This window comes from Sminthopsis crassicaudata, chromosome 2 (genome assembly GCF_048593235.1).
Source record: "Sminthopsis crassicaudata isolate SCR6 chromosome 2, ASM4859323v1, whole genome shotgun sequence".
NCBI classification, from domain to species: domain Eukaryota; kingdom Metazoa; phylum Chordata; class Mammalia; order Dasyuromorphia; family Dasyuridae; genus Sminthopsis; species Sminthopsis crassicaudata.
The window spans coordinates 541358394-541370167 of record NC_133618.1 but is presented as its reverse complement, the minus strand read 5'-3'; the positions used below and the strand labels follow the sequence as shown (position 1 = coordinate 541370167).

The 11774-nt window shown below is 45.1% G+C and overlaps 1 protein-coding gene across 1 annotated transcript in view; it reads left to right on the top strand.

Annotated features, from left to right (window-relative positions):
* The first annotated feature begins 874 nt into the window (after positions 1 to 874).
* The window catches only part of PLEKHO2 (pleckstrin homology domain containing O2), a 35675-nt gene continuing 24775 nt past the window's right edge, over positions 875 to 11774 (top strand). Inside the window, 2 exon segments of the mRNA XM_074294832.1 lie at positions 875 to 1043; positions 8546 to 8695. Of these exon segments, the coding sequence (XP_074150933.1) occupies positions 1032 to 1043; positions 8546 to 8695 (162 nt within the window). The 5' untranslated portion in view covers positions 875 to 1031.

Sequence of the window (11774 nt, the reverse complement as noted above, 5' to 3'; positions counted from 1 at the left end):
TACTCTGATCAGATGGAGGAGGGCAGAGAGTGGTACCCACAACCAAAGAGGCGCTACACAGGCGGGTCCCAAGACCAGCCAACCAGAAGGAGACAGGGTTGAAGAAAGAGGAGGGGGATGAAGGGCCGGACTAGAGTCACGTCTCAGCAGGTGATCGGCTGGAGGTTTAAACTCCGGCAGCTTCGACTCCGCCTTCTTCAAGTCCTAGCTCCGCCTGGTTCAACCCATTCAAGGCGGGCCCCGTCCTAGACTTATCTCGCTTACTCCCATCTTTAGTCCCTAGCCATCCGCCTCCAGCCCTTGCCCCTACCACAGCTCGAATTTTGGGTCGGTTCCGGAGCCCTTTCCGCCTCCCTAGCCCAGGTTAGGGGTTCTTCTCCGGACAGGTGACTTCAGACTGAGACCGGGCACTACGATCCCCCATCCTACACTCCACCCAGCCCCGTATCGGGGACGTGCCCAGAGGAAAGAAAGGGCCCGCCCCACCGCTAGTTCCGGCCCCTGCCCCTATTAGGCTCAGGCCCCGGCCCCGGCCCCACAGCCCCTCCTGGTCCCTTCGGTCCCGCCTTCGAGCCCCGCCCAGGCTCTGGTCCCACCAATACATCAACCCATTCCGACCCCCATCTCGTTCCGCCCCTTGTCCGGCCCCTTGCCCCGCCCAGGTTCTGGCCCCACTAACACAACAACTCCTCTCGGTTCCTCGGGTCCTTATCCCCCACTTCCAGAGTCCGGCCCCACCCCGACTCTGGCCCCACCAGCCTCTCCCGGCCCCCTCGTCCCGCCCCCAGTCCCGCCCCGACCCCAGAAATCTTTCCCCGCCTCCGGCTCCGCCCCTCGCCGAAGTTTCTTCTTCTGGCTGAGCTGCGGGCGGGACAGACAGAGGGGAGTAGCCGCCGCCCGGCCGGGATGGGGGCGAACAGAACCGCAGGGGCCCCGCGGCGGACGGGCTAGTGACACCCAGGGCGGAGCGGCAGGAGCGGGAGCCGCCCGCCCGTTCCCCTCCTCCCCCCAGCCTCCCGCTCGGCCCGGCCATGGAGGAGGAGGTGAGACTGGCGGTAGGGGCCCCCCAGCCCCAGGACGGAGGGAGGGAGGAGAAGGGGCTGTCGAGCTCAGTCTCGGGGGGACGGGCGCGCCTCTGCCGGGCTCCAACCTCAGGCGTCTGGATGGCCTGGACCGGGATCGTTCTGGACCCCTCCCTCGGTCCTATTCGGGGTTCCTCGGTCTCGGCCGCGTATCTCCTCCTTGGCCGCGAGGATGGCGGCGGCGGATACGGGCGCACCGTGCCCCGGGCTCAGCCCAGGCTGCGGGCACTGAGCAGGGGCCCCGGATCCGCTGACTGGGGCGAGACTGAGGGAGAGTCCAGGGAACAGACCGGGAGGAAGGGCGGGGGCGAGCAGGCAGGCAGGAGGCTAGTGGTTCGGGGATCCCGAGAGACGATGCCTGCGAGGGCGTGCAGGGCTGGCGGCGCTGCTCATCCTTGGAGTAGAGGGAGTGCGGGCTGGCTGGGGGGCTTCTTCTGTGCCCAGGTCCTGCCTCCAACCCTGGTCTGATTACCCCTCCTTTCCTGCCTCTTTCCCCAGACCCGGGCTCTGAAGGTGTGACCACCTCCTAATTCAGGAAAGGGGGAAAGCTTCCTGGGGCCCCGAAATTCAACCCTACTTTTGTGGTAGGAGAAACACCCTTTAAGTGTGTTTCTGTGTCTGGCAGAGAAGGGGAACCTTTCTTTCAAGTTCTAATAGGTTGTTGGGCAAACCTAAACTGCCAGATATAACAGAGATCTGAGTCAATGTAACTATGTATCTCAGTAGATGAAGGAAACCTGCCTGGTATAGAGAGGATTTGGGAAGGGGAGCTTGCTGACACACACATGCCCCTCCTCGAACTCAGAAATTTCGTTTTTCTACCCAGAAAAGGTACTTTATGTAATCCCACCCACCGAACCACATCTGTCCAAGGAACACCGGGAGGGGGAGGGGTTTGGGGGAAGGAGGAGGACAGAGGTCATTTATAAGACTGTGTTGGGTAGCCCGAGTTGCCGTTTCCCTAGGCTGAGCAGAAGACTGACCCTTAGGGCTGCAGATGATGTCTTTGACTGTTATCCCCCCTTTTTCCCTCTCCTATCCTCTGCAGGTATGAGGAACAGTTTCCCTGTAAGGAAGAGAGCTGAAAAGAAAGTAGAGAGGGGAAGGGTGACAGTGGGAGAGAAGTATCAGCCCTAATGGCAGGCCACAGCCTTTCCTCAACTTAGTCCAGCATTTTCTGGAGCCTTTTGATCAGAGAGAGACAGATATATATATATATATATATGTGTGTGTGTGTGTGTGTGTGTGTGTGTGTGTGTGTGTGTGTGTGTGTGTGTGTATGTGTGTGTGCAAAGGGTCTAGAATTTCTCTTACCTAGAAGGGTCATAGTGGCTTGGGTAGGTGGGAAAGAATTCCTATTATTTAGGTAATTGGAGGTGGTACTTCCTTATTCTTCCATTGAGAGGAAATTCTGGAGTCTCAGATTCCAGACTGAATCAAGAGTTTAGAGATTGGAGGTTAGAAGTAGGAGGTCTAAGAACTTGACTCTTTTCTCTTGGCCAGGATGACCTGAGCCTGGGTGGTCAAGGAAAAATGTGGCCATAATGGTGCCATTATGGTCCTTAGCACTCCCTGAACCCAAGTTCCTAATCCCTGGTTGAAGTGATAGCTGAGAGTACCAAGATCCTGACTGACTTGGGCCACAAGCTTTTCACATATGGTCAACTGGAATGACCATTGATCAAAGAATATCTACTGTCTTTCCTCCCTGCTGTCTCAGTGTTATGTTTTTATGGGTAGCAACATGATCAGACACTAGAGTGAGATAGGGGAGGTTTTAGTCCATCTCTGCTGTTCATTCTGTAACTTTGGGTAACATAGTATCTACTATGTGCTACTATTCTTAAGTATCTACATAGTATCTACTATGTGCTACTATTCTTAAGTATCTAGGTTCTAAGGTTGGGGTAGCATGGCCATTGTTGGAACAGGGTGATTTGGTTTCTTGCCAATCTAACTTTTTAGGTCAGAGCCTCTTTACAGATGGTTTTGGGAGTCCACCTCCAAACTATCTCAACCAGAGACTTCAGACCCAATGTATTCTCTATTAAAGACAATTATAACTAAAAAAGTGAAAATGTAATGTTTATCCTTTCCCCTCATCCTCCCATCTACCATTTTGTTCACTGCCACTGGAGTTTTCATCCCTCATCACATCCTCTCCCCTGCAATTTGGAAGTCATATTGAATCTTCAATACCTCTTTTTCTTCTTACCTTTTATCTCTTTATCTCTTTACCTTATATTACCTTATATTTATCTTGGTACTAGATCCTAATTATTTTTTATCCTAAATTATTTCTCAGCTCTGACTTTTTCCTCCCCAGGCTTGCACTTACAGGCCTAATTCCATTTCCTCACACCTAGACAATATAGCTTCCTCTTCATCCTGTATAGGGAAGTGAAGAAAGCCTGCCCTTAGCATCATTTTGATACTGCCACTCCCTTTCCCAGAAACTCTTGTCTCCTCTCAATTTCTTCTAAATCAGATTTCAATTCCTGGCCATAGTTTTCTCTAATCCATTGGCGTTATCTGCCTTGTATTCTTTGTTCCAATCTATCTCTTCTGACTGTTCCCTGCAGACCTCTTCCCTTTTTGCAGAGGCAGTGTTGAGTAGTGGATAGGACTTGTAACAGATTAGATTGAGTGTCTACCAAGTAGAATTTTGGGCCATCACTTCATTTCTGTGATTTCCATTTCCTGATGTATAAAATGAGGGGTTTGGAATATCTTGTATTCTGATCTTTTAGATTTTTCCCAGCTTTAGTGTTCTGTGTGCTGATTTACTTGGGAACCTTCTCTGCCCTTTATATGTCCTCATCCTTATGATTGCCAAAGTATGTCCCTTTCTAGTTCAGAACTGGTTAGAAGTTACTTTCTACAGGAAGTACTTTCTCTCCCCCCCCACTCCAGCTTTGACTTCAGGCATTCTAGTTGCATCTAGGCTTAGCCTTTGCCATCTCTAATTTACTTAGTATCTTTGTATTACTCATTCATGAGGTTAAAAATTTGTTGTATTTGACTATAGGAATCTCAGTGAATAGGGTGCTCTGTACCAATTTAAGGCTATCATTCTGGACACTTTTGAGTCTTGTCCATGGCTACCTAGCACTTTTTTGTTTAGCAGATTATGCAGTTTGGTCACTCTCTCCCCGAGTGAAAAACCTTCCTTGTAGTGGTTATGGTGGCATCTTGTCCTTGGCTCTGGGATGCCCCTGGGAAGAAGAGGCATCCTGATGCTGAGTGGTCTTGGGATATAGCAGAAGGTACCCAAAATGTACCCATGGAGACCTGATAATTGGGAGGAGGGACAAGGAAGGGAAAAACAGAAGAGGCCAGGTCAGCCGGTCAGTGAGTGAGAGGAGAGGCAGCCGTGAAATTAGGCTGAGAAGGACAAAGCCTCCACTGTGGCAGTGGTTTGCTTCGCCAAGGAAAGGGGATGGCTTATTAAAACTTCCGGGTGCATTGCAATCCCCTGACCTCATGGAGTAGGGGGGAGGGTGGCTCAGAGTCTGAGGGGGAGGAGGAAAAGGGAGGAGGCAGGTGGAACGGAGTGACAGCAAGAACAGAGTATATCTAAACTTAGCCATCTGCAAAGGGGGGACCATGTGTGATGTGTGGGGATGATGATGAGGTGCGATAATAAAAGACATGTCATGCTGTTAACTATGCCTATCCTTTACTCATTCTACCCATCTAAATCTGTGGCAGAACATGAAGAGTTGAGGGATTTGGCCTTAGAGTCTGAGGTCTGTTTATTCTTTGGCAGAGCATGGCTCTTGGACAAATTGCTTCCTGAGCCTCAGTTTCCCACTTTCTTCAGAATGAGAGGGCTAAGTGAGATGTTCTCTAAGATCCCTTCAACTTCTAAATTATACAGTCTTTCATGTCCTTTCGGGCCTAGCTTAAGGAGCTGGTAGCCACCTCCATACTCTTCTGGTCTGAATGCCACATTTTACACATGAAGAAACAGAGGTCCAGAAAGCTGTTACTCAGCAAAGGCTTTAATTCGAGGATGCAGCAGAGGCACAATTAAAATTTAAACTTTCTTACTCCAAATCCTGCAGCTTCTTTCCATGGCACAATAGGATGATTTGATACACATTTATGGAGCACTGCACTTTTCAGGATTAACATTGTGTATTAACCACCTTACTATAGCCTCTCACTCCAATCTTGATCATCTCTAATTTATCTAGTACCAGTGGTATGATGGAATCTTCTCATACAGGTTCTGAGGATTGAGAAATTTTTGCTGTGAGTTCCTCAGAAATTGGTAGACTGCAAATCAGGCTTGATTTATTCTGTTGATTGTATAGAAAGGGATGGAACAATTTTAATACTGAAGATTAAATTAAAAGAATGTCTTGCACACATCCTTCTCTCCCCCTCTAAAAAAAGCTGGTTGTTAAACATTTTATCAGCACACATCCTACCTGATACTTATATATTATTTATTCATCTGGTTTGCCTAGCATTTGAGGGGAAAGGGAAAGAGAGACAATATAGAGATATATGTAGAGTGGTTCCCTGCCTTCAAGGTGTTTATAATCTACTTAGAAGACAAGTCAGGGGCCAAATATCTTTCTGAAGCTTCATATGCTAAAATATAAAATGAACAAACAGTATGAAAAAGTAACTTCACTAAAGTGTCCAGGAGAGAGAGAGATCCCTGTGAACTGGAGTGGTTTAAGTAGGATCCTGAATTTGGAGCTGAAAAAGATATTAAGAGATCATTTAGACCATTTTTCATTTATAAATGAGGAAATTTGAGACCTGAAGAAGTAAATATTCTGGTTAGATTGTAGATAGTAAGTTTTGGAGCTCCATTTGAACCCATGTGCACTAACTCCAGATTCAGTGCTCTTTCCAAGGGTTAATGGAAAATGTTGGACCAAAACCTAGGGAGAAAAGAGACACTGTCCATGAAGTCTTCCCTGACCCTACTTGAATTTTTCTTTCTGTTAATTCTTTTAGCATCTAGTCTGTACTACACAGTCTAGTACCATATTTATCCTGTCTTGTGTGGCAAGGTAATTGTATCCCAAATATGAATCACATCTCCAGGATTGCTTCCTATGGTACATTGTGTGAGCTGTCCGTGCCCTCTCATTTCTATACTTTCTAGATTGTAAGCTTCTTGAGAAGGGACATTGCATTGTAAGACATTTGTATCACCTACAGCTAGACATTCAGTAGCTGTTAGAAATTCAGCTTGCTCACATCACGGTTGCTGCCACTCTGCTCCTAAGTATTCTGATTCCATTAGTATTTCAGGAAGATTGGACCTGAGGACAGAGCATCAGACACTTAGAGAAAAAGGCAGTACAAAAATGCAGTTTTAAATTTTTGCTTGCCTCTTTTCTAGGTATGGGCAGTGGAGGAGGACCTGGATTTCTTCTGGTTCTTGGATTTGTACATTGGGACCATATTTTATCCCTGAAAAAATGGCATCTATCTGGTAGTTACACTGCCAGATAAGTACCTGGAGAAGTAGTCGGGCCTCATTGTCCTGATGTTCTGTCAACCCTTCAGTGGAACCATGATCTTAATGTGGAGGCTACTGCCTATGGTCCAGAGTGCAGAGTGCACACATTCCGTGCTTTCTCACTTTGTGTTATTCTTGGTCCATTGGGGGTTCAGTTAATGAGTTGGAATCCATCTTTTCAGTCAACAATCATCAATCAGGCATTTATTCAGTGTTTACTAAGTGTTTCGTAATTGTGTTAAGTATAGAACACACACACACACACACACACACACACACACACACACATCAGTCCCTGTCCTCAAAGAACTTACATTCCATGTGGGTACCAGTGCAACAATTGCATAATTGGCCCATTTCCCAATCAAACTTCTCCTGGACGAGATCAGTTTATATCCCAGTAGTCTGAGTGGTATTTGGTTACCTATATTCCAAAATTTCTAGAGGGAAATCTGAGTGTCACAGTGTTTATTTGATAAAGAACTGGGATTAGGTCCCAGTTTTTGTAGACTTCCAGGCTGGGACCAGATTCTGTGTATTGAAATAGGAATTATCTAGTATTTGAATTAGTGGGGCATAGGATGGAGATGGGGATATAGACTAGGCTAGGATGCTTTCCCATTTCCTTCCAGAAGGGCTTGAAAGCAAGAGAACTTGCTTAAGGGGTCTGTGCTTTTGAATGGATTCTGATTTCTTCATTCCTTCAAGTGCAAAGAGAATATTATGTAGGAAAAAGAATATTGAACACAGAGTCAGAAGGGCAGGTTGCTCTCTGAGTCCTTATGACTTCCTAATCATTGTGACTATGGGCAAGTTACTTAACTTCAATTTCTTCCTATATAAAATGTAAAAATACTAAAAAACAACAACAACAACAAACCCAAACAAGCTAAAAATATGACCTATCTCATAGGATTATGTGAGTAAAAGTGCTTAGTTGGACATTATTCAAGTAATTTGTTTCTTTCCTTTGAAGAACTGGGATTGTTCTATACCAGAAATCAGGTAGCTGTGCTTGCCGTGGGGTGATAACTAGCCTCTGTTACTGTCCTTCTTGTATATTCTGCCTAAGAGGCATGCTGCCAGTTAGAGCTTGGATTGGTGAAATTGAGAACCCTAAAAGGATCTCTTGCTTTCTTGGAAGAGGTCAAGAAGGAGTGAGGGTGGAGGAACTTCAGAAGCTTTGTTTATAAGGTTCAGCTCAATAAGACTACAAACGCCAAGTGAGAGAAGTTACCTTGGCAGAAAGTCCTGAGAGAGCCCTATAGGCTGAGATTATTTGGGGATTCACGAATTCCAGAAGTGAAAGTCCAGGAGGAATGGGGTATGTGAAGAGTCTTGCTGCAGTGTAAGGGGAAGATTCTTCCTGATGGATGGCAAAGCTCTGCTTTGCTATAAACAGGGTGCCTCTGTGAACATTTCTGGAGACAAAATAAATTTGCATATGTATGTTCTTCCAAAGACAGCTTTTCTGGCTGTTTCCATAGGGCCAGAAGAGATGAACTCACCCATGAAGAGGAGGAGGAGGAGGAGTGGTACAGCCACTTTTACTTTTGATTGGACCTTTTTTTTTTTTTTTTAAGTTTTATGTAAATAATAAAATGTCCCAAATTAGTAAATGTTAATTTTCATCTAGCATCCTCCGGATTTTGACACCTCCCCTCTTCCCCACATAAACTCACACTGGGTATACACAGTCATGCAAACTTGAGAGAGTCTAAGTTGTCAGCTAAGATGGGTGTAAAATTGAAAATCCTGAAATGCCCAGTAGGAGCCACTGAGAGAAAGTTCCCAATGTAAAAATGGTTGACACCCCAATTTTAGCAGGGTAACATGTTATATTTTTAACACTGTCTTACAGTGACTGTCCTCCATCATCACTGACAGCCAGAGGTTGGGGGATAAGGGAAGTTCCTTCCCAACTTGGCTCTGGAATCTCTTCCTCATGCGGGTGTGTCCATTGCTATCATTTCAGGGCATGAAGGAGGGTGGTGAGAAACTTCGGGGTGCCCAGATGGCAGATAAAGCCGGATGGATCAAGAAGAGTAGTGGGGGCCTCCTGGGACTTTGGAAAGATCGATATCTCCTGCTCTGCAAGGCACAGCTTCTAGTCTACGAGAACGAGGTAAGGAACCCAGCAAGTTCAATCAAGTTGTAAGTGTAAGACTTGGGGATTGGAAGAGCAGGTTGGGGAGGGTCAGGGATGGGGGAGTGACAGGTCGGAGGTTGTGATAGACAGAAGTTGGGAGAGTTATCCATCCTAAAAACATGGAAGAAATAGGAAGACAGATTCTAATCTAATTGGGTGCAGAGTAGGAATCAGAATCATATGGCACAGTGGATAGATTGTTGAAATTGGAGTCAGAAAGACCTGAGTGAGTTCAAATCCCTCATACTTATTAGCTGGGTGGTCCTGAGACAAGGCACTCTACTTTGCTTAACCTCAACTTCCTCATCTGTAAAATGGGGATAATAACAGTGCCTACCTCACAGGGCTGTTATGAGGAACAAAAGAGACCACATGTACAAAGTACTTTATAAGTCTAAAAGTGTTTACAGAAATCCTATTGTTAGTTCTGGGTCTAGCTTTGCCTTTAACATACAGTATGATCTTAGATCACTTACTTCCTCTGGATTTTGTGTTTTTTTAATCTTCAAAGTCAGGGTAATGATACCTGTTCTACCTCCATTCCAGAGTTATTTTGAGTAACAAATGAGATAACAAATAGGAAATGTACTTTATAAGTACAGGATAATACCACTATCATTAGCATCCTCATTCTTTTTATTATTAATAAAAATAATTATCATGGTCATCATCACAGTGGTCTTAGTGATAAACGGAGGTGGAATTCAGCCAAATGAACATGGCTGGAGCTATTTCTGAACCCCACCCTACAACAGCCATTCAGTCATATTGTTTTCATTCCCACCACTTCCTAAAGAGCTCTCGTTATGTCTCTGCCTTCTGTTTCCTGTATAATCTCGGACACTTTATCTCTTCTGCTGTTGGCTTAGCAACATGCTGCCATGTGGGCATGATGAGCCTGAAGGAGGATGCTTGGACCAGATCAGTTTCCTAAGGCTGGACAGTATATCCTTCCCTGATGCTTAGAGAGGAGGTTAGAGAAATGTAGACATTTTTCTATTGATTTAGGTCATCAGACAGTGAATTGGCAGGTCACTTTGATATCGGGGTGGAAGTGGCTGGAACCATGGTGAAGAGAAGAATGGGTATTTCTGACACAAGTGTAAAGTACGCAAATGTGGAGGAATAGCATATCTATCTCATTATCTCATTGATCAAGCATTCTCTGGGAATGAATGGTTTCATATAATTGAACTTCTCATATTAAATTAAATTCAGTGAGCATTATTAATTAATACAAAAGTGAATAAGATATAGTCCCTGATGATAAAGAGCTTGGAATCTACTTAGATGAGAAGGTCACTAGCAACTATAATTTAAGGTAGAATGTGAAAAGGGCATAGGAGAGATAGAGACAGTATTATGAAGAATCTCAGGAGGTGTAGTGATTATTTACTGCTGAGAAGATCAGAGAAAGCTGAAAGTAGTTTTTTTTTTTTTAACTGAAAATTGAAAAATATTTTGTTCTAATAATTTTGAATGAAGTCTTTATAAAATATGTTATAGTCTGTTTTATTAAATCAGAAATAGAATTTAACCTTTTCTTGATGACTCAGGATCATCTTTACAAACATCCATTATTGTATTGAATAGTAATACACTTCTGTGCTTTTTTAGTTTTTTCTGTTTCTCTCTTCAGTGTGTCAGGCTGTCAGCTGTCAACTCTACTGTTATTGTACTTTCCTCTAATAGCACCAGCCCTTGCCCCCTTTCCTTTGCTGCTTCTAATCTATAATGTAAGAAACCAGACCATTGAGTTTCTTAGAATTGTTGGATAAGTAAGAGTCAATAAAACTCTCTGGGAGGTTCTAAGGAGCCCAGCCTCTTTCAAGCTAAAGGACTGAGATGATCTTGTTTGTCCTCTGAATAAAGAAGATGTTACTATACATGGTTGAGGAGTGAAATGAAATGAATGTTATCAGAGAATAGCTGGCTTGAGGAGTAGAGGAAGCAGAAGACCTCCCACTTCTAAAGTGCAAGTTCACAAATGTGTCACACACACACACACACACACACACACACACACACACAGAATTGAGAAGCATAAATTTAGATCCTTCTCAAAAGGTGCTGCCTTTTGCAGGGCATCTCATCCTTCTCCTACCTGAGTCCCACTCAGGGATTGTGGTGCTTGGGGAACAGGAGCGGGTGAGAATGCAGACACCCTCCAGATGTAAGAGGCAGTGCTGCTGCCACCATTGCCAAATTTGGATGTGCCTGAGTTGGAAACATGGACTTGTGGTGGTATTTTTATAAAGAAATGCTCTTGTCACAGCTCAGCTTTCCAGCTGCTGTGAGGATGAGTGACAGCCTAGCAGCTGCGGGGCTGTCAGACTCTGTCGGGCATATCTTTGTCCACATCTGGTGGGAGCCTAGAGAATGGAGAAGTTTCACTTACCTACTGCTTCATCCGGATATGATTTACAAAGAAGAGAGAAAAATTCAGTTAAACAAAAAGGATCACTATTTGAAACCCAAAACACAATTTCAGGAATTTAACCTTCTGAGGAAGGGGGATAGTGAGGGATTTGGCTGTGGGACAGGAATTATGAAATATCTCTTAGCTCACTTCTAACCCCTCCCTTTTTTTTTTTTTTTGAGACAAGGAACAGGGATCCTTAGGAATGCTTCTCTCTCTTGCTGACAGGGAAGTTGATATTCTAAAGATGCTTCTCCTAATGCTTTGGATTTGTTATTTGAGGGGGTAGTTTTCTGAGCTGTAGAAGGTCAGAAATGATTCAGCAATTTGAGCTGAGATGAAGCTCAGAATGCCCAGAAATTCTCCCCCAGCTGGGTTGGGTATGAGCAGGCAGCTGGTAGCTAGCTGGCCATTCAGGAATAACATCTCTTGGCAATGGCATCGGCAGAGGGCCGGCCTTACTCCCCCAAACCCCCAGCCGCGGTTATCACTTTCCAGGATGTCTATCTTGGGGAAGGGCAAGAGGGAAGGGGGTTTCTATGTTTGTATTTGTCCAGCTGGGAGGTTGCCTCTGCAGTCCTGAAAAAAGCAGTAGTTTCTCTTAGAAACTGCCTTGTAGTTGGGTCTTTTCTCAAC